Source organism: Gekko japonicus, unplaced genomic scaffold (assembly GCF_001447785.1).
Source record: "Gekko japonicus isolate JY-2015 unplaced genomic scaffold, Gekko_japonicus_V1.1 scaffold3182, whole genome shotgun sequence".
Taxonomy (NCBI): domain Eukaryota; kingdom Metazoa; phylum Chordata; class Lepidosauria; order Squamata; family Gekkonidae; genus Gekko; species Gekko japonicus.
In genome coordinates, this window is record NW_015176544.1 from 100,628 (window position 1) to 118,860 (window position 18,233).

General features: G+C 39.4%; 1 protein-coding gene across 3 annotated transcripts in view; it reads left to right on the plus strand.

The window, feature by feature from the left end:
- The first annotated feature begins 1,341 nt into the window (after positions 1-1,341).
- The window catches only part of U2SURP (U2 snRNP-associated SURP domain containing), a 51,423-nt gene continuing 34,531 nt past the window's right edge, over positions 1,342-18,233 (plus strand). For 2 of the 3 annotated variants that reach the window (XM_015427465.1, XM_015427467.1), the window contains exons 1-11: positions 1,342-1,414; positions 6,050-6,097; positions 8,455-8,553; positions 9,253-9,367; positions 9,969-10,132; positions 12,105-12,172; positions 13,866-13,960; positions 14,039-14,071; positions 14,157-14,239; positions 15,621-15,786; positions 16,980-17,191. In XM_015427465.1, coding sequence (XP_015282951.1) covers positions 1,370-1,414; positions 6,050-6,097; positions 8,455-8,553; positions 9,253-9,367; positions 9,969-10,132; positions 12,105-12,172; positions 13,866-13,960; positions 14,039-14,071; positions 14,157-14,239; positions 15,621-15,786; positions 16,980-17,191 — 1,128 coding nt within the window. In that variant the 5' untranslated portion in view covers positions 1,342-1,369. The remainder of the gene's footprint in view (positions 1,415-6,049; positions 6,098-8,454; positions 8,554-9,252; positions 9,368-9,968; positions 10,133-12,104; positions 12,173-13,865; positions 13,961-14,038; positions 14,072-14,156; positions 14,240-15,620; positions 15,787-16,979; positions 17,192-18,233) is intronic. The other variant, XM_015427466.1, reaches the window with a different exon arrangement.

Genomic DNA, 18,233 nt, shown 5'->3' on the forward strand with positions numbered 1-18,233 from the left:
GGGTCACATTGCTGGACCTAGGTGCTTGGTAATGTATTTTTTTCTTTAGAGTAGCTGGTGTTATACAATAGAAAAGGAAATGCATCCACTCTCCATATGGCTAGGAGTTAATTTTTTAAGAAGTATGCATTTTAGCTGGGAATGCAGAAATAGCAACTTTACAGATACTGCCTGGCAATGTTCCCTCTAAGCTGTGGAGTCCTGTGAGCAGAAATTCTACTTTGTGAGCTACTGGCATTAAAGTTGTGAGCAGGTAGTTTGGCTGCTGCATAAAATTAGTTTGCTCTGGAGCCATCTTTCCTGAGCGAAGGCAAAAATGTGTGAGCTGGAGGCTAAAAAATGGTGAGCTAGCTCACACTCACTCAGCTTAGAGGGAACACTGCTGCCTGGTGATTCAGATGATGAAAGACTTTCTGTTTGTGCTTTGTGAGTCTGTTACAAATAACTTATTATTCATGTGTGGAAGCTTGCGAGGATTATTGTAGGATAAGCTTTTGTGGGTTAAGGCCTATTTCCTCAGATGCATGAAGTGAATCTTCATTCAGTATATATAGACAGGTATACATATATTCTATACACACACCACCTTACAAAGGAAAAAAAACCCAACCATGTGCGTGACAGTGTTAAAAGGCCATACATAATATGTAAAAGACTAATGGTGTGATTCTGGTATAAGCTTTCCAGCGCTAGGGCTTACTTCATTTGATCTTTGCATATCTTGATCACTTTGCATATCTTGATCATCATCATGTTGCATGTTAATTGGCTGTTCATTCTCTGGCTATAAATTTGAATGCTAACTTCCACTCCAGTGTATTTGAAAAAGTGTGCATGCACAGGAAAGCTCATACCTTGAATAAACTTTTGTTGGTCTTAAAGGTGCCATTGCACCCTAAATTTGTTCTACTGCTTCAGACCAACACGGCTGACTAACTAGATCTATCTTCATTCGATCTTTTATGTGGATCATTGGTTGGTATAGCGCTTCCCCAGCAGCCTTTCTTTTTTTAAAAAAAACGTTTATTTTCAGATTTTACAACAAAAACAACAAAACCAACATTTCTGATACATAACATTCTTTGGAGATTCTTTATACATTTGCTTCTATCCAGTTATCTAGCAGCCTTTCTGACAGCCATCGGAGGCGAGGAACGGAGACGCTCCCCCCTGCGTCAATCAAAATCTGCAGCCGCCCTCCCAGTGAGGGAGGCGGAGCTAGGCTTCTCGAACCAACCGTTTCTATCTTCCGCTTGGCTATCGACTTGTTGTCCCTTGCCCTTCCTTCCGCCTTCGATCTGTCTCTTCAATCGGAGGAGTCGGTACTCGATTCTCTGCCGCCGAAAGTTGAGCGGGGGAGAGAATCAAGATGGCGGACAAGACGCCAGGCGGTTCGCAGAAGGCCAGTGGGAAGGTGAGTTCGCCTCTGGGGCTTCCTCAACGGCGTCGCCTCTCCGAGGAAACTGGGAGGCGGGAAAAGAAGCTGCGGGAACTGAGCTGGCGCGGGAACTGGGTTGGAGACACGCGGAGCGGCGATGCGCAGGCAAGCGAGAATGCTAGGTTGCAGGTTGCTTTGCGGCCTAGCCTCTCTCCGCTTTCGCCCTGTCCCCAGTCGGGGATAGAGTGAAGCGGATTGATGGTGAAGGTAGGACGGGACTAGTTGAATTCAGGGGATCGATTCTCCCAAGCAGCTATTTCGCTTTTCCACTAAGGCGCTGGAATAGTGCTTCTTCCCCCTCCCCTCGGTTAGTTTTCCCATAACAAGCGTCTGAGGTTGGGGCTTATTGGGAAAAAGGACGAAGGAACGTAGGTAGGAAGATATTTCCTTCTTTTACGTTCGGGACGTCGTTCTGTTTTGGAATCCCTATTGGCGTTCCTTCTCCCATCTTTATTGATCATTATTGTAAAATCTTCCATCTATCCGACCTAGTTAGCATCTCTCCTCTTTGTCCTGTTTGCCTGTGCTGTTCCGTTTGTGGCTCCTGTTATAGCGAATGCAAGATTGTTGTTGTTGTTTTTGTTAGCGAAAAGAATGTGTGAACTTTCCCATGTCGCTGGTGTATAAAGTGCCTTTTGCTGTGTGTCTGTTCCGTGGGAAGTTATGATAGTCCCTCGCCTTGCATTGCCACAAAGTTTTCTTGTATGCGTATTCATCATCAGTTTATTACTTAGAAATGTTTACATAAGAGAGTTCTGATGTATGAAGTGGCCAGCAGAAGCTGAGTTGATAAAATAGCTCCAGAGTACAATTTGGTATTTCCTACATAGCCCCCCCCCCCCGAAGTTTAGTTGGCTGATTTTGTTTCATAAATCTGCAAAACCAAGTTGTCTGAAAGACTGTTGTAGCCTAAAACGGCTTAATTTTGTGTTTTTTGTTTACTTGTTTATATACAAAGATATAAAGGTTAGATGGCAAGCACACTCACACAGTATTTGTCCTGTGATCTTACCTTGATTATGAAAACATAGCAGCACAGTATGTTTTTACAGAGCACATGGAAAATGTTCTCTGATCAGGTTGTGCAGTGTTACAAATTGATTTGGGAGAAGCTTTAGATTCTTAGCTCTGTGTTCTGGTCTTCATCTGTCTACTTCCTTTCATATCTATAAATGTTTAATGCCTAATCATTTGTAGTCAGCACATGTATATGCACGTATCTTGACTAGAATTTTCAAATGCCTTAGATTATGTTATTGTTGACCTGTACTTCTGATTCACATATGCAGTATTGGAGGTCAGTGACCTTTGAATCATGTGAAAGCCAGTGTGGTGTACCTGTTAAAATTTCAGGCCTTAAGGACACTTTCCTAGGAGGATTCTAAGTACACATGCTTAGGATGGTGCTACCAGGTTTGAATCCAACTCTACTATGAATGCTTGCTGGATGACCATTGGCCAGTCATCCTGCCAGTCTAATCTACCTCACAGGATTGTTAGGATAAAATGGAGGGTGTGGTCTCCATTGGGGAGAAAAGCAGGACTTAAATATATTAAAATGGTTGTAAGCACTGTGGAAGTATGTAGTCAAGGTACTACCTTATGTGACTGTAAGAATTTAAGACTGGAATATTTTCAGCTTAAAAGTTTTAGTGTAAAAAACCCACATTGCATGTTAGGAGATTCTGGACATGTAACACTTACCATACTTTACTATTTTAACAGCATAAGTGCATAATTTATAATTTAGCACACCAGGGAGCCCATTGTGGTGCCCACAGGCACCACGGCAGGTCTCCCTGATTCCTCCCAACCTATTCAGCAAGTGGGCAGGGCTTGTTATTTGCTGCCTTCATTCAGATGAATGGAGTTTTGATGGCTGCAATAGTAGCCACAGCCACTGAAGGATCTGGAAGACTGGTAAGCAGCTGAATTTTCCTTAATCAGTGTGTGGTTCCATTCCCCTCCCCTTGGCTTTCCTCCTTCTCCAGGCTTTCTGTCTCCCCAGTGGATGGACCATACTTCCAATTAGATAATACTAAGCTTGACAGATCAGTGAATTAACTCTGGGAATGTGTTCAACATGTTTGCCATGTTGCAGTTCTTTTGCAAACAAGGAAGGGAATACTGGGGTTGACTCTCCTGCGCAAATGATTTTGGGGTAGTGCTCGTCACTCCTTCTCAAAATTCCAAAAGTGCCCTCAGGCTCAAAAGTGTTGAGGACCCCTGAACTTTGACATAAATTATGAAATGGGAAAGTATAAATGACGCAGTTTTCTGTAAGCAAAATTACAAATGCACTCAGTACTAAAGAGAACAGGAGCAGTAAACTGCACTCAGTGCTACCGGAGCACATTTATCTTAGTTTTTGTCAACTGAAGATAAAAACTGAAAATAGATAACAAAGAAGAAGAAGAAGAAGATATTGAATTTATACCCCACCCTTCACTTGGAGTCTCAGAGCGGCTTACAAACTCCTTTCCCTTCCCCTCCCCACAACAGACACCCTGTGAGGTGGGTGGGGCTGAGAGAACTCTGACAGAAACTGCTCTTTCAGGAACAGCTGTGCCAGAGCTTGTGACTGACCCAAGGTCACATCAGCTGGTGCAAGTGGAGGAGTGGGGAATCAAACCCGGTTCTCCCAGATTAGAGTCTGCACACTTAACCACTACATTTTATAATAAGGAAAATTAATGTGTTGGGTTAGAAATAAGTTTATAAAGTTCTCATAGGACTAGCAGCATATTTGAATATTGAGTTAAATTTTATAACATTAAAACATTAAACTATTTAATAGTATATTATCATATACATTACACAATTAACTGTGAAGAAAATTATTCACATTTAAACAGTAAGTATATGCTTGAAAGTATGTTGTATTGTTAACAGTGCAGGTAGGCAACCCCCTTGTATGTGTGCTGACAGTGGCATATCAGACTGTTTTTCTTGTTACCCAGGGCCAAATCTCTGTCCAGGCACCTGAGGCACTGGCAGCACTTCTGGGGCCAGCGGTGTGGCAGAAAGCAATAGGCATGGCTTATTCTCTTCATTGTCTCAGACCTGCACAGAGGCCAGCTGAGTCCAAGGTCCTGAGATGCTCACAGTGCCACTAGAACTTGGCCTGCTCCAAGCATGTCTGGTCAGTTGTCCTAACCACTACACCAAACTGGCTCTAATAGTTGTCATAAGGACAAATGAAGTGCTGCTTATTTTTGTAATGTAGGATTCTGATGAATCAGATGTCCTTTTTATCTTATATATTAATTGCAACCAGTAACACAGACGAACTAGAAAATGTATATGCTGCCCCTTCTTAAGGTGGCTAGCAGATTAAAAACAGTATAATAAGACACTTGTCACACACAGACCAATAAAACTGTGTATCACAAGAATGGTTAGATTTAGCTCTCCTTTGTATGTGTGTGGGGATCCTTTTGCCTCTTGCACTTTCTCTTTTCTCCGTTGGAGAAAGTTCAGTAAGGAGGGAAACGAAAGAAGGCATGAAAAAGCAACAGAAGCTGTACAGGGAGCTTGCCTTGCATTGGTGAGCTCATCACTGATATGATTTGGAGCCATAGAAATTATGAAGCGTATGACTTGGATCCTGACTCAGTTGGCAGTTTCCACTGATTTCCCCCTTCTCATTGCCGATCCAACTCAGATCATTCCTTGGGGTCTGCTATCTCCCAGGATCAGCATTTTGTGAAAAACAGTGGGTGGCAGTGGAGAGGGGGGAATGCAGGAATGTTCTAAATTGCAAAATTAAGTCTGGTTCCAACCCTATGACATCCCCTCACCAGAGTCTGCGTGCCCTCCATGGGACTAATTGAAGATGGAATTTTCCCCTCATCTGCTAGGTGATGGAGGTTGCCAACCCTCTGGTCCTAGCCTGGCTCTTGTGTCTTAGAAAGCAGTGCTGAAAACACGGCACAATCTCAGGCGCAGCTGTTTGTGTCACTGTGTGCTAATGATGGGGATAATTGCTGGGCAAACAACTGTTTGTTCAGCAGCTTACAGGGGTGCAGGAACGAGGTTAGGACAAGTGTGTGGACAAGTGTGTTGGCAACCTCACAGCAGACCAGCTTGATGAACATTAGTTGCTGCAGCTGATGTTCATGTTCCAGGCTCCTCCATTTCCTCCAGCACACCCCTGACACTATCCAGTTCTATGCTAGCTTTGGGCTTGTGCTGGTATGTTTTCCAGACAGGCTGGCTTAGGGCTTAGTCACCAATCCTAAACTCTTTAGCAGCAGGGTTTAGGACTGTTATGGTGCCATCTTAAGCAGAGTTATACCCTTCTAACTCTGTTGACTTTTTGCAAATCTGCAATTTCTTCTAGAATGCTCAGACTTGTAAGGAAGGTTGAGGACATTCATATTAATCTAAATAACTGAAGTGAGCAGAGACTCATGAAAGTTCATACTCTGCCACAAATTTTATTAGTCTTTAAGGTGCTATTGTAATGCTGCTCTTTTCTGCTGCTACGGACAGTCTAACATGGCAATTCATCTTGATCAGTTTAAATAACTGCATATAAAACGGTTTGTGTTCTGAAAAGCAATAAACATCTCCTGTTATATATGGCTTTTGTATTTTTTTCCATTTTAGACCAGGATGCCAGACACAACACGTAACACTGGGTCTCCGGAGAATCATGTAAGTCTTAAGATGCATGTGGGAATAGGTTTTGTTTTTTAAAAAAAAGTTTTGGTTTTGTGGTTGGTTCCCATTGATGGATGTGTGTGGACTAGGAAATGAGTCAAAAGATCTATATTGTTTGTTTTAATTTCACTTGCTCTTTTTTGCTTGTGCCAGTCACATACATATTGGTTCGGGCAACATGCTCTGTAGTGTGTTTTATCTGATTGTATAGCCTGTTACAGTTGAAAGAGAGAGCCATACAAAAAGTGTTCTTTAGAACAACTGTTGACATCAACGTCACTTCAGTCATACTTGAAAGTAACGTAGAAGACCTTAATTTATTTGCTGTTCCAGTGGAGTACATAGAGGATAGTGTTACCACATTGTTCTTTGTAACAGTGAGTTGGATCTTACCCTCTTTCACCCCCCCCCCCCCATATTACGCTTGCATAATACTACATGGATAAAGACCCATGTGGGGAAGAGTTACAGCAAAGTGAAAAATCAAGTGTGATCAGCCTTCCTTCCTCTTGCATCAGTAGAAAGGGTGTTGGGATCCAAATCACTGGTTGGAAAGATGGAATTCAGTTATGGAATTTATAAATCTTTGAAAATTTTACTTCATAAATCAAATCACTTGAGTGTATATGCCGTCCCTTCTATAGTGTATAACTTTTCCGCTTCACCTCTCTCAGCCAACTTCACCCAGTTTCCCAATGTTTTCTCTCTGCCCTCCTTTAAATCTCCAGTTTTGCTGTACTTTTGTAATACTCAATTTGGTATTGTATACATTGGGTCCCGAGGAAGGGAATAAAAATATCTCCCCTAACCTTAATTTCTGTCTGCAGGATAAAGGAAACTCTTAGTGGTTTGAGGAGGCGAATTAATTCCCATTCTGGTCTTTTCCTCTTATCTTGATATTCTTAGGACAGTGAGTTTGTTCAGTCCTCATTTTAGATTGGGTTGTCTTTTTTTCTTCAAAGTTCAAACTGATTTTTCCCTGTAGACTGAGGGAGTCCCCCAAAGAAGTAGAAACCCTGATCTCATCTACAAGTGGATCCCTTTCACTGATAGACATTTGATCATGAAGTTTGAACCAACAATTTTGATTGATTTCTGCTGCTTTATAGCCTTGTGTTCTTGATTTCATGGCATAAAATGTTTATGGCTTAAAAAGTCTGTGTTAACTTGCTCAGCTGATTATTTATTTTTCTTAGTTTGAAGTAAAAATAACTACTTATTCTGTAAAATTAATTTTTTATTCTGAGTAAGTGGCTGTTTAATAACCCTTATTCAAGGAGTGGAGCTGGAAAATTTCCAGAAATTTTGAAACACTGAAAAAGTTGTTTTAACTTAATTAGAATATAAACTTGTACTGTTTCACATATTTACTTGGTTTTCTGCAAGCAAAAATGTTAATATACCTAATACAAGAGAGGTGGAAAGCTGAAAACTGCTGTGGCACACAAATCTTAGTTTTTGCTGAGGCAGGCTAAGCAAAAGAAAGTGTATTATTTGTACAGAATACTTTCCTCCAGTCACAATTGGACTATCAGCATATTAGGGTATTGAGTTAAACTTTATGACTTTGAAATAGTTCCATAGTATATTGTCATACACAATATAGCATATTACTTATGGACAGAATTGGTCTCTTATAAGCAATGAGATATTTGAAAATATTTTGTGTATTTATATGGTATACAGAGTATTGTCCAGTTGTCTTACATAGATTGTAAGACAATTGCATAGTCGTACATAGAATCTTCATACATACACCTTGCACTAATTCCAAGGAAGATAGCTATCTCTCCCCATTGTTTTTCTATTTTTTCCTGGGCTTTTGCATCTCTACCAAGAAGGCAATTTTGAATTGGGATTTTTTAAGGCTGTGTATAAATGATGGACAGTTACCGGTACTTCCTTTTCTTTTGAATTTAGAGGTTCAAATTGATATTTTTAATTCTTAAACTTCTAATAATGGATCAGCTCATAGCCAACATAACATTGTGTTAACAAAGCATGCAAATACAAAAACTAGTTTGGTGGTGATTGGTATGTTTATATAATACTGATTGTTATTTTTGTACTCAATGTATACTTCTTATGTGCCTCTTTTCTCTATTTATCCTCCCATACCTGTTTGCTTGGGAAAAACTGTCCTGTGCAATTTGGATTGATCATAATACTAAGAGATAAATGCTTTTTATGCATATATAGCTGTAGTTTCATGGTAGTCTGTTTTATTTCCACTACATAACCTCGTTATACAAATAATACCTCCCATATGTATGTGAAGAATGTTGTTTCAGATAGAACTGGATACATGTTTTTGTGAAACTGTTCTTTTGATACTTTTCTCTCTCTTTTAGCCACTTCTAGAAAGCAAACTTAAAGCTTTCAGTATTGGCAAGATGAGTGCTGCCAAGAGAACCTTAAGCAAGAAGGAGCAGGAGGAACTGAAAAAGAAGGTAATGCTGTTGCAAATTATTTAGGCTGCTGGAGGTGTTCTACTGACTGGTCTTCTTTGTCAGAACATTGCCAGTAAATTGGAGGTTCTGACTTGAATAAAAGCCCTTTTTTGTGTAGCCTCTTTGTTTTAACAAGACACAGTGTAAGATTTGCTGCTGTATGCCCATCTTTAGACAGAAGTCTATAGAGATATTTGAGTGTTTAGGCACTAGATTGTGATGTAGAATTGCTCTTCTCTATGTCCACCTCCAACCTCTGCATGTTAGTGTCCTATCAATCCCAACAGGGAGGTTATGTGACTATTTAATGCTGGCAATAATTAACCATGACTCTCCTAATTATTTTATTAGGCTAGAATAGGGAACTATAGATTTTTCAGGAGAGGGGAGACTGTATACAATAGAGTTATGTTTTGATTCTGAACACATATACAGTATGCATGCCTGCTTTTAGTACCCTATAAATGCAAGGTGTGTGATGTGCTAGGCTATTCCACTTCCTGATTGTGCGATTCTAATTTTGTATTTCACATTTGCCCCAAGTTTTGTCTTGAGTCTGGGACTTGGAAAATCACATGTTTTTAGTTGATCATAGTTTATTTGTAGTCCAGGATAGCACAAGTACTAGAAAATTACGTTATGTGTGCAACAGTGGTTCATTCATACTAATAAGCAACTTAATATTTGATGTATGTATAGGAAGATGAGAAGGCAGCTGCAGAAATTTATGAAGAATTCCTTGCTGCCTTTGAAGGAAGTGATGGGAATAAAGTAAAGACATTTGTCAGAGGTGGTATTGTTAATGCATCTAAAGGTGAGGCTGAATATTGTGCTGTCTATAAAAGTGTTTTTTATTTTAAAACCTAAAGGAAATCCTTCTGCTTTGGCTTCATTTAAAATTGTACTTTTATGTGGATACAGTAGTGGATGTTAAGGCCCCGTTGCTTTGTTAATTTTCCTATCATGCATATGTCAAAGCACTAGGCTATGTTAGAATGGAAGAGATCATATTTTCTGTTTCATGAACAACCTTAATTTTGTGTTTTGCTTTAGAATGGCACATTTCATGACACCTGACCTGTGCATGTTGTGAGCTACAGGTTAAGAAATGTTTGACACACATTCTGTATCCATGGTAGCCACATCAAGGCAATTGCCAGTATCCAGAAGAATCACACAACTGGTTCTGTGTGCCAAAAGAGGCTTTGGATTTGTGATTCTTGGACAGCAGGCCATTCTGCATGTTTTCTGGCAGTCTCCCTTTCAAATTGAAGAGACTTCCAAAGGCAATTTGTTACATGACATTAGGTCTGCTATTCAAAGGACCAAAAATCCTTAGTATGCAGTAGTTCTTTTTGGATCTTTGCAAATTTGTTCAGTTAGGCATTTTCAGTAACTACTGGCCTGTGTTTCAGAAGAACATGAAACCGATGAAAAACGAGGAAAAATCTACAAGCCTTCATCACGATTTGCAGAACAAAAACCCCAGCAGAGTCAGTCATCATCGTCGTCGTCGTCATCATCATCGTCTAATGAGAGACCTCCTCCCTCCATTCTAGTGATAGATACCAAAAAACCAGTAAGTTTAAATGTTGTGAATACATTTGCTAAGAGCTTCTGACTGGTGATCGTAAATGCTTTAAAATACTAACCATAGAGAAATATTCTTTAGGTTTGTTAAATCTGTGTTTATGAGTCTTATGATTGCCATAATTACATGGAAACATGACATAACATCTCCCCTTGCAATCCTGCAATACACTGAAGCCTTGTTCATGTTATATATTTGTTGTGAATTCAAAAGCCTTTCCCTCTTCTTACCTCGAAGCTAGTTCTACATTTCCATGATTTCTTATAATATTCTGCTAGACAGGATGCTATATTAGATAGGGACTCTGGGGCAAGTGATGCTCTGTCATCTTGGTGCTTGGGGGGGGGGTCAACAGTGGGAGGGCTTCTAATGTCCTGGCCCCACTGGTGGACCTCCTGATGGCACTGGTATTTCTGGCCACTGTGTGATACAGAGTGTTGGACTGGATGGGCCTTTGGCCTGATCCAACATTGGCATCTCTTATGTTCTTATGTTCTTAGGTGTAATTGAATTAAATTGTATTACATTGTGTTAAATTGGTGTAATTGAATGTTCAGTAACTACTGGCCTGTGTTTCAGAAAACTGGAAACTTTGCTCTGATTAAACATTGTACCTGTTATGAAGAGTAACAGATGTTGAGTGTGTAGATCTTGAGTATGTGTGTTCTCTTCCTCTACCTTTGTATTGTGTGTTAGAAAATAACATCTGAAGCGGAAGATCCTGCATATATCAGTACACCAAGTCATATGATTGCTGGAATCTTGTCTCCAGTTTAAGTAGATTTTGGAATGAAAATCTTGAGTAGTAACAGAATATAAAGAAATCAGTGTGGTATAGTGGTTACTACTGTACTAGGATCTGAGGGACCCAGTTCAAATCTCCACTCCACTATTAAGCTAAACCTGGGACAATCGCACACACTCAGGCTATTCTATCAGATAGAGTTGTTGTGAGGATAAAATGGGAGGAAGAACAATGTACAACTGGTCTGAGCTCCTTGGAGTAGGGCAGGAACTACTAGATTCTCAGGTTCCTTTATTTTATTTATTTATTTTTCCCGATTTATATTCTGCCCTCCCCACCAGTGGGCTCAGGTTCTTGATTAGCCTTCTCCCTGAAATGCTAGTTTTTGAAGTGCAGGGCATTTTTTTTTATTGAGGGGAGGAACGATAAATCAGTCCTCACCTGTAATCTGAATTAGTATATTCTAGAACAGGTTTACTCTTGTCATATGGTGTTTGTGAAAACTGGACTTTAGGATTAGAGTTGCAGTTTGATTTAACCTTGCTTCATTAAAAATAATGGGATTTACTACTAAATGTGTAATAGAATTTTAAGAATTCGGCTATATCTTTGTAAGACATCTGATCTGTAACTTGAATCTTAAGAAATTTTTAAAAAGTTAATCCTGGTCAGTATCATGTGAAGTGTGTTTTGTCTTTGGAAATCTGACTACATAACATAAAATTCTTTGGGGTAACCCCAACTTGTATTGAGAACTGGAAAATGTTTCAAATTCCTGCACACCAACACCTTTTTTTTAGCCGTCAGAATAAAGCATTTAGATGTCAGCCCTGCAGAGGGTTAAACATTTCCAATTTCTCAGTATCAACCTCACAGTTTTTTAGCCTTACTTATGTACCTGGTTGAGAGACAAAGACCATTGTTTCCATTTTGTGATTGTCTAGTGTTGGCTCTCTGGGTCTTGGTATGGTTTTGGAGGAATCAGTAGTGCATTTGCACTGCTGCTGGTATGTTTAAGTCTAGTTATAGAAAAAACTTTTCTTCTGTGCAGTGGCTTAAAGGATCGGGTCATTTAGTTGCTTTTTCTCAGTGGATAGCTTATCATTTATAATAGCATTCAGGAAAAAATATAAAGTTTGATAAATGACCATGCAGTTTTCATTGCCTGTTATAAAAACAATTGCATATTCTGTATTTTGCAATTTGTATATTTAGCCTTTGAAGAAGGGAGAAAAAGAAAAGAAAAAGAGCAATTTGGAGCTTTTTAAAGAAGAATTAAAACAGTAAGTATTTGACTCCTTGTAAGTTAAGTGATGTGCAAAGTAATTGCTGGGGATTCAAATTGTTAACTGTACTAAACTTAGCTTAAGTGTAATTAAGGAAGCCAGCCTAAGTAGCCCTTCTTGGAAATAAATCTCATTTAATCAGTGGGGCTTACTCCAAGGGAAATATTCTTAGGACTGCATCCTAATTTAATGATAACAGAGAACCTCCCATTGACTCCTGGTATATTGTTTGGGTCTTTGATTTAATTAAAATACAATTTTAATGTAGCTGTTCTAATATCAGCAAAGGTATCAGTGGCCAATAAATATTTTAGTCCTACAGTTCTTTTCATAAAGGAATTAATGTAGACTATTTTGAAAATTGCAGAAAATGTTAAAGTAAATCCAATAATATGAATTACAGTGGATGAATAAAAATAACAAGTAATCAGTGGTCTGGATCCAAAGGTCACCATAGGAAGTGAGCACACTTTTGCTAATCCCTCCCACTGCAGACCCCTACATGCTGCTCTTGGGGGTCTCTTGTTCCCCAAAAGCAACATTTCAGTGAGCTTAGTGGGCTGCAGCAGGCTCTGCTGATGGTATTGGATCCAGCCCTGTGTAGTTCCATTTGATATAAACACAGTACTACTTGATGATTTCTCTATGTTGTAGTTTTGTTTTATGTCCCCTTTTTACTCTCAGTTCTTAAGAAACGAAAAAATGCCATCAGAGATGTCAGTCCCGTTCTATAGCAAATGTGTAGCAGATAACAGAGTTGGCCTTCCATGAAGCAACCTTTTCCTTTAAAAAATACCTTTGTTTTAATAACAAGGCTGCTAGTACCAGCCTGTCTGGCCCACTATCACCTGGCCCCTTCCCTCTCAGGCTTGTCAGGGGCCAATTAACCTTCAGGAGGGGTGGGAGAGAGAACAAGGCTCCTTCATGGGAATAGAAGACAGTGACCCAAGAAAAATATGCCTGCATTGGACCCAGATCTAACAGACGTTTGACCCTCTGTGTTAAAAAATGTAGGTAAGATGTGTTGATGAATGGGATGATGTTACTTGCAGCTGTACAACACTGAATTATAAGATGCTGCATGGCACTGTAGATGAATTTTCTTCTAAGGTTATGGAGCTGGGATCTTTGAGAATCCTGATCAAGCTTCTACAGTTTCTGTGTCATCAGGTACACATGTGCACACTTAACTCTTTCTCTTGTGTGCACTGGATGTGAAACCTAGAATAGTAACCTTGGTTTTGAGGTATCACCCATTCATAGTTTCATCTCCTTTGAGTCCTAATGAGAAAAGCAGACTATGGTGATTTTTTTTTTTAAAAAAATTGAGGTTAGGGTTACAATCCTAAGCATGGTTATCTTATCAGAAGAGTAAATCTAATTGAACCCATTAGCATTTAAGACTTTTTAGTCAGGCAAGAGAATAGGAATATAATCATCATGTGTTTGTATTACACTTCCAAAGTTTTTGTTTTTTATTTAAAGAAATGGACAAGAATATATCATCCTGCATTGGTTCTAACGTGATAACCTGCTAGCTTGATACCTTAAGCATTGTCCATGCAGTAAATTTAGTTTTTAAAACATTTTGATTAGTAAAATATATGTTTGAGGTGAATTGTTAAAAGAAACTTTAATGTATGGCCATTAGAATTGTAGCCAGCTACCAACTTTGACATTTCTTCCATAGAATTCAAGAAGAACGTGATGAAAGACATAAAACCAAAGGTAGATTAAGTCGGTTCGAGCCACCTCAGTCAGATTCAGATGGACAGCGTCGTTCCAGTAAGTAATTTTCACTTTATTATATTTTTAATTCATTTAAAACATTGAACTAAGTAGGTACTCTTGTCTTTTGTTTAGTGGATGCCCCTTCACGAAGAAACAGATCTTCAGGTGGTAATATAATTTCATAACTATTTAATAAGTACTTTGTTACTTTGAAATTTATGTTTTGAGTTACATCTTTCTTTCTTTTTAGTACTGGATGACTATGCTCCAGGTTCACATGACGTAGGCGATCCAAGCACAACGAATTTGTACCTTGGAAACATTAATCCCCAGGTATTAATTGCAGCTGTTGAAGTTTTAATTAAAATTTTAAACTAGCCCTTCCTGTGTAAATTTTTTCTATGCCCGTAATATGTAATTAGTATAGTATATAGTTAGCACAATACATAAATGTGTGTTTACACTTGTTTTACTCAACAGTCATGTGAGGAGGTCTCTTTTTGTCTCATTCTACAGTTGGAAGGCTGAATTTAAGAGGATGGCTTCCACAAAATCATCCTGTGAATCAGTGGCTGAGATGAGCAGGGATTGGATTGTAGCTCCATTCCTATTTGCTGAATTATGCTAGCATATGTTGTCGAAGGCTTTCACGGCCGGAGTTCATTCGTCGCTGTAGATTTTCCGGGTTGTGTGGCCGTGGTCTTAGCATTGTAGAACCTGACGTTTCGCCAGTAACTGTGACTGGCATCCTCAGAGGTATAACATAGAAAGATGGAGTACTCTGTGTCAAGGTGAGAAGAAAATGGTAGGCAGGTAATTTATATCTACTCCAGAAGGTGGGGTAGGGCTGAGTCACCTACCCCACCTTCTGGAGTAGTTATAAATTACCTGCCTATCATTTTCTTCTCACCTTGACACAGAGAGTACTCCATCTTTCTGTGTTATACCTCTGAGGATGCCAGTCACAGTTACTGGCAAAATGTCAGGTTCTACAATGCCAAGACCACGGCCACACAACATGGAAAATTTACAGCAACTTATGCTAGCATAGTTAATTACCATTCATTTGTTGAACTTAACCTAATTTTTCTCTCTCCAGAAAGTTGCTACAGAAATGCTTCCCAAATGTTAGCTATTTGCTTATATACCTCTCAGTTCAAATGCTTTGTGAAGTGTGGTACAAACTGTAACAACTTGTTATTCTGAAGATGCCTGCACAGGAACTTCTTCACAGCCTTTTATACTTTAGCATAACTAGATGTGCAGCTTTGTTAATTCCTAAACCAAAATCATTGGTGTAGAAGCCTACAGTGATCCCTATCTCTGTAAGCTACAGTGCCCTTTAATTATGTATGCCAGATGAATATTGGCTCAGCAGCTGGATCAATATGGGGAGAGATGGACTGATCACTTGTTGCAGGGTATGGGGCTCAGAAAAGACTACAATACAGTAGACTTTTTTGTCTACTCTAGACTTTTTTGCTCAGCCATTATAAAAGTTCCCCAAACTCCTTCAAGTGTGTGAGCATAGGATTTGCTTCCTGTTGCATATTGGCCTTTTCAGTGTAATAAAAAACTTCAGGATACTTTTAGCTGTAGCTTCGTTTATAATAACATTTTATATCATGGTCTCTCAGTTGCTTTCCTTTTATAACCACAGTAGGATGGCAATACATAAACATGAGAAATGCATAATTCTGGCTTATTTCTATAGATGAATGAAGAGATGTTATGCCAAGAATTTGGACGCTTTGGACCTCTAGCGAGTGTCAAAATCATGTGGCCAAGAACTGATGAAGAAAGAGCAAGAGAAAGGAATTGTGGATTTGTTGCCTTCATGAATAGGAGAGATGCTGAACGTGCACTAAAGAATTTAAATGGTAATAGTTAACAGTCTCAGTGCAAGTCATTTTGGGAAGAGCACAACTTTTTGGGAGAAAATTGTATTTACCAGGCTTCTTATAGTCTTTCACTGTGAGGTTCCCTAAATTAAGGAAAAAAATTGAACCAACTCAAATGTAACTTTTTTTTTTAATGCCATTGCTGGTGTCAGCTTGGGTTTTAAGCAGGTCAAAGGAGAAGGCTGGAAACTAGGATCATATGTTTTTAATGTGCTATAGAAAAAGAAAAATGATGCCTGGAAATCAGCTTGTGAAGTCAGAAAAACAGAATACAGAGATTTCCCTGGCAACTGCACTGTCAACTGGTATGGGAGAATGAGCACACACAGCTGTTTTACTGGCAGCAGCATTCTGCTACTTATACCAGTTTTGACTTGCACAGATTGGATTGGGTAGAGCTTTTGTACCCTGTAGCTCCTGTCTTTGTCCTCTTTTGTAAACACCACAGTTTAATAACCTTGAAAGCTTAAATCCAGAGGTATTCATCTTTTCCAGTTGCTTTTTTTCCTTCCTCCCCCCCCCCCCCCCCCGGCCCTTCTGCTGCCTCTTGGAAGGGGGAACTTCAAAAATTAGCTGAAAGTGGAAGGTGCAGGTGGAGGGGTCAATTCACTTGTGGAAGCACAGGTTGGATTCAACCCCATACAGTTACATTGACCAGATGCCTTTCAGATTCCCTGAGATGTTCTTGACATCTGCGTTTTTCTTTAGATGAAGCTCTTTTACTTTAGCTAATTATAAAAAAATATGCTCTCCGCACATTTGGCTATGACATTAATGTATGAATTATCTGGACTTTTGCTGTTCCCGTTTGAAAATTGCAAGGGCATATAGTCTCTTACAAAACAGGGCTCTGTCTCTTTCAATGTAGTAAAATACTGTGGTGTGGACTGGACTTTGGAACCTGCAGTGCTTAGGTTTTAGTAGGGTATACATAGTAATTCTATCCAAATTCATTTATTCTGCAAGTTTTAGTAGCATATGAAATCTGTTTGGGAGTTCTCAGCTTACTTGGAGACAAGCGCGCTTTTTGGAAAGGGGCAGCATTATTTAAGTGAAACTGTTTTACTGTAAATGACGAATACATGAAGTTAAAGAAAGACACTTTTTACTGAGACATTGATGTTGCTACTGGTTCACATGATTCTAAAGCAGTGTAATATTTTATTTGCCAGGCAAGATGATCATGTCTTTTGAGATGAAACTCGGCTGGGGCAAAGCTGTTCCTATTCCTCCACATCCTATATACATTCCTCCTTCTATGATGGAGCATACTCTCCCACCACCTCCATCGGGACTGCCCTTTAATGCTCAGCCCAGAGAGAGATTGAAGAACCCTAATGCTCCAATGTTGCCACCGCCAAAAAACAAGGAGGATTTTGAGAAGGTAAAAAGTTACGCAGGGCCATACCTCATCTTGTAAATGCTAAATCTTTGGTAGTCTTTTTAATTGTTTTATAGAATTGCAATGAGCAGCTTTTAGATAAACTGACTCGTTCCCTCCCTTAGTTTAAGGAGCCTTATCCCTGAGGAATTACCTGGTTTATTAGGCCACAGAATTGGGCCATTTTTAAAAAATTGCACTCTTAAGTCTGTCCACCACGTTTTTCCCCCTCCAAACTCCCTGGGTTTTTTTCTCCTATGTCCCCCTGTTATTAGCTGCCAGATTTGCAGTATCTAAATTATTTACACTTTTTAAAAGGCAAAATTTAAATTCAGGCAGATAATTAACACTAGGATGAACTCACAAATAACTTATGTGTAGAAAGTTATTCCGAGTCAATAGTTGAAGGTAGTTTTGAGATCAATACTGTCAGGTTATTTAGAAGAATATTAGCTTTTAGCATAACAGCAAATGGTAAGTATCTCTTAAACACAAGTCACATTGATTTGATACTTCTCTAAGATTTCTTAGGGTTGGGAGGCTTGGGAATTAGAGACTGGTGCAAACCTAACACTCCTGACTGAATTAGGACTAGATTGTGGGATTGCATCCTCCCCCTCCGATCCCTTTTCCAATATTACCGTTGCTGGCTTTATCCATCCATGGTTTAGTGTTATGTTGGCAGAGATGTTAACTGAGGTTAAAGCTGCTCTTCAGTCTCGCCTAAGCAGGATTTGAAACCACATTTCCAGATTGGATTCAAATCTTGGGTAAGCAGGAACTCTTGCTAGCCTGAACCATGATCAGCATTGCTGTAGGTGTAATACCTTATTGCTGATAAAGCCAGCAGGGTATGTTGGGGGAATTGATTCCCGGGGAGGGGGGGGCAGCCCTCATGCTGTAGTCCTGATCACAAGCGTTGGTTGCAGAGTCAGGAGTATTAGTCTTCTAAGGACAAAAGTAGTACATGGAAGATGGATAGAAGTAATAACATTTCTTTCATTGGCCCTCATCCAGCAAGCCCTTTCATATGCTTCTTGTGCAC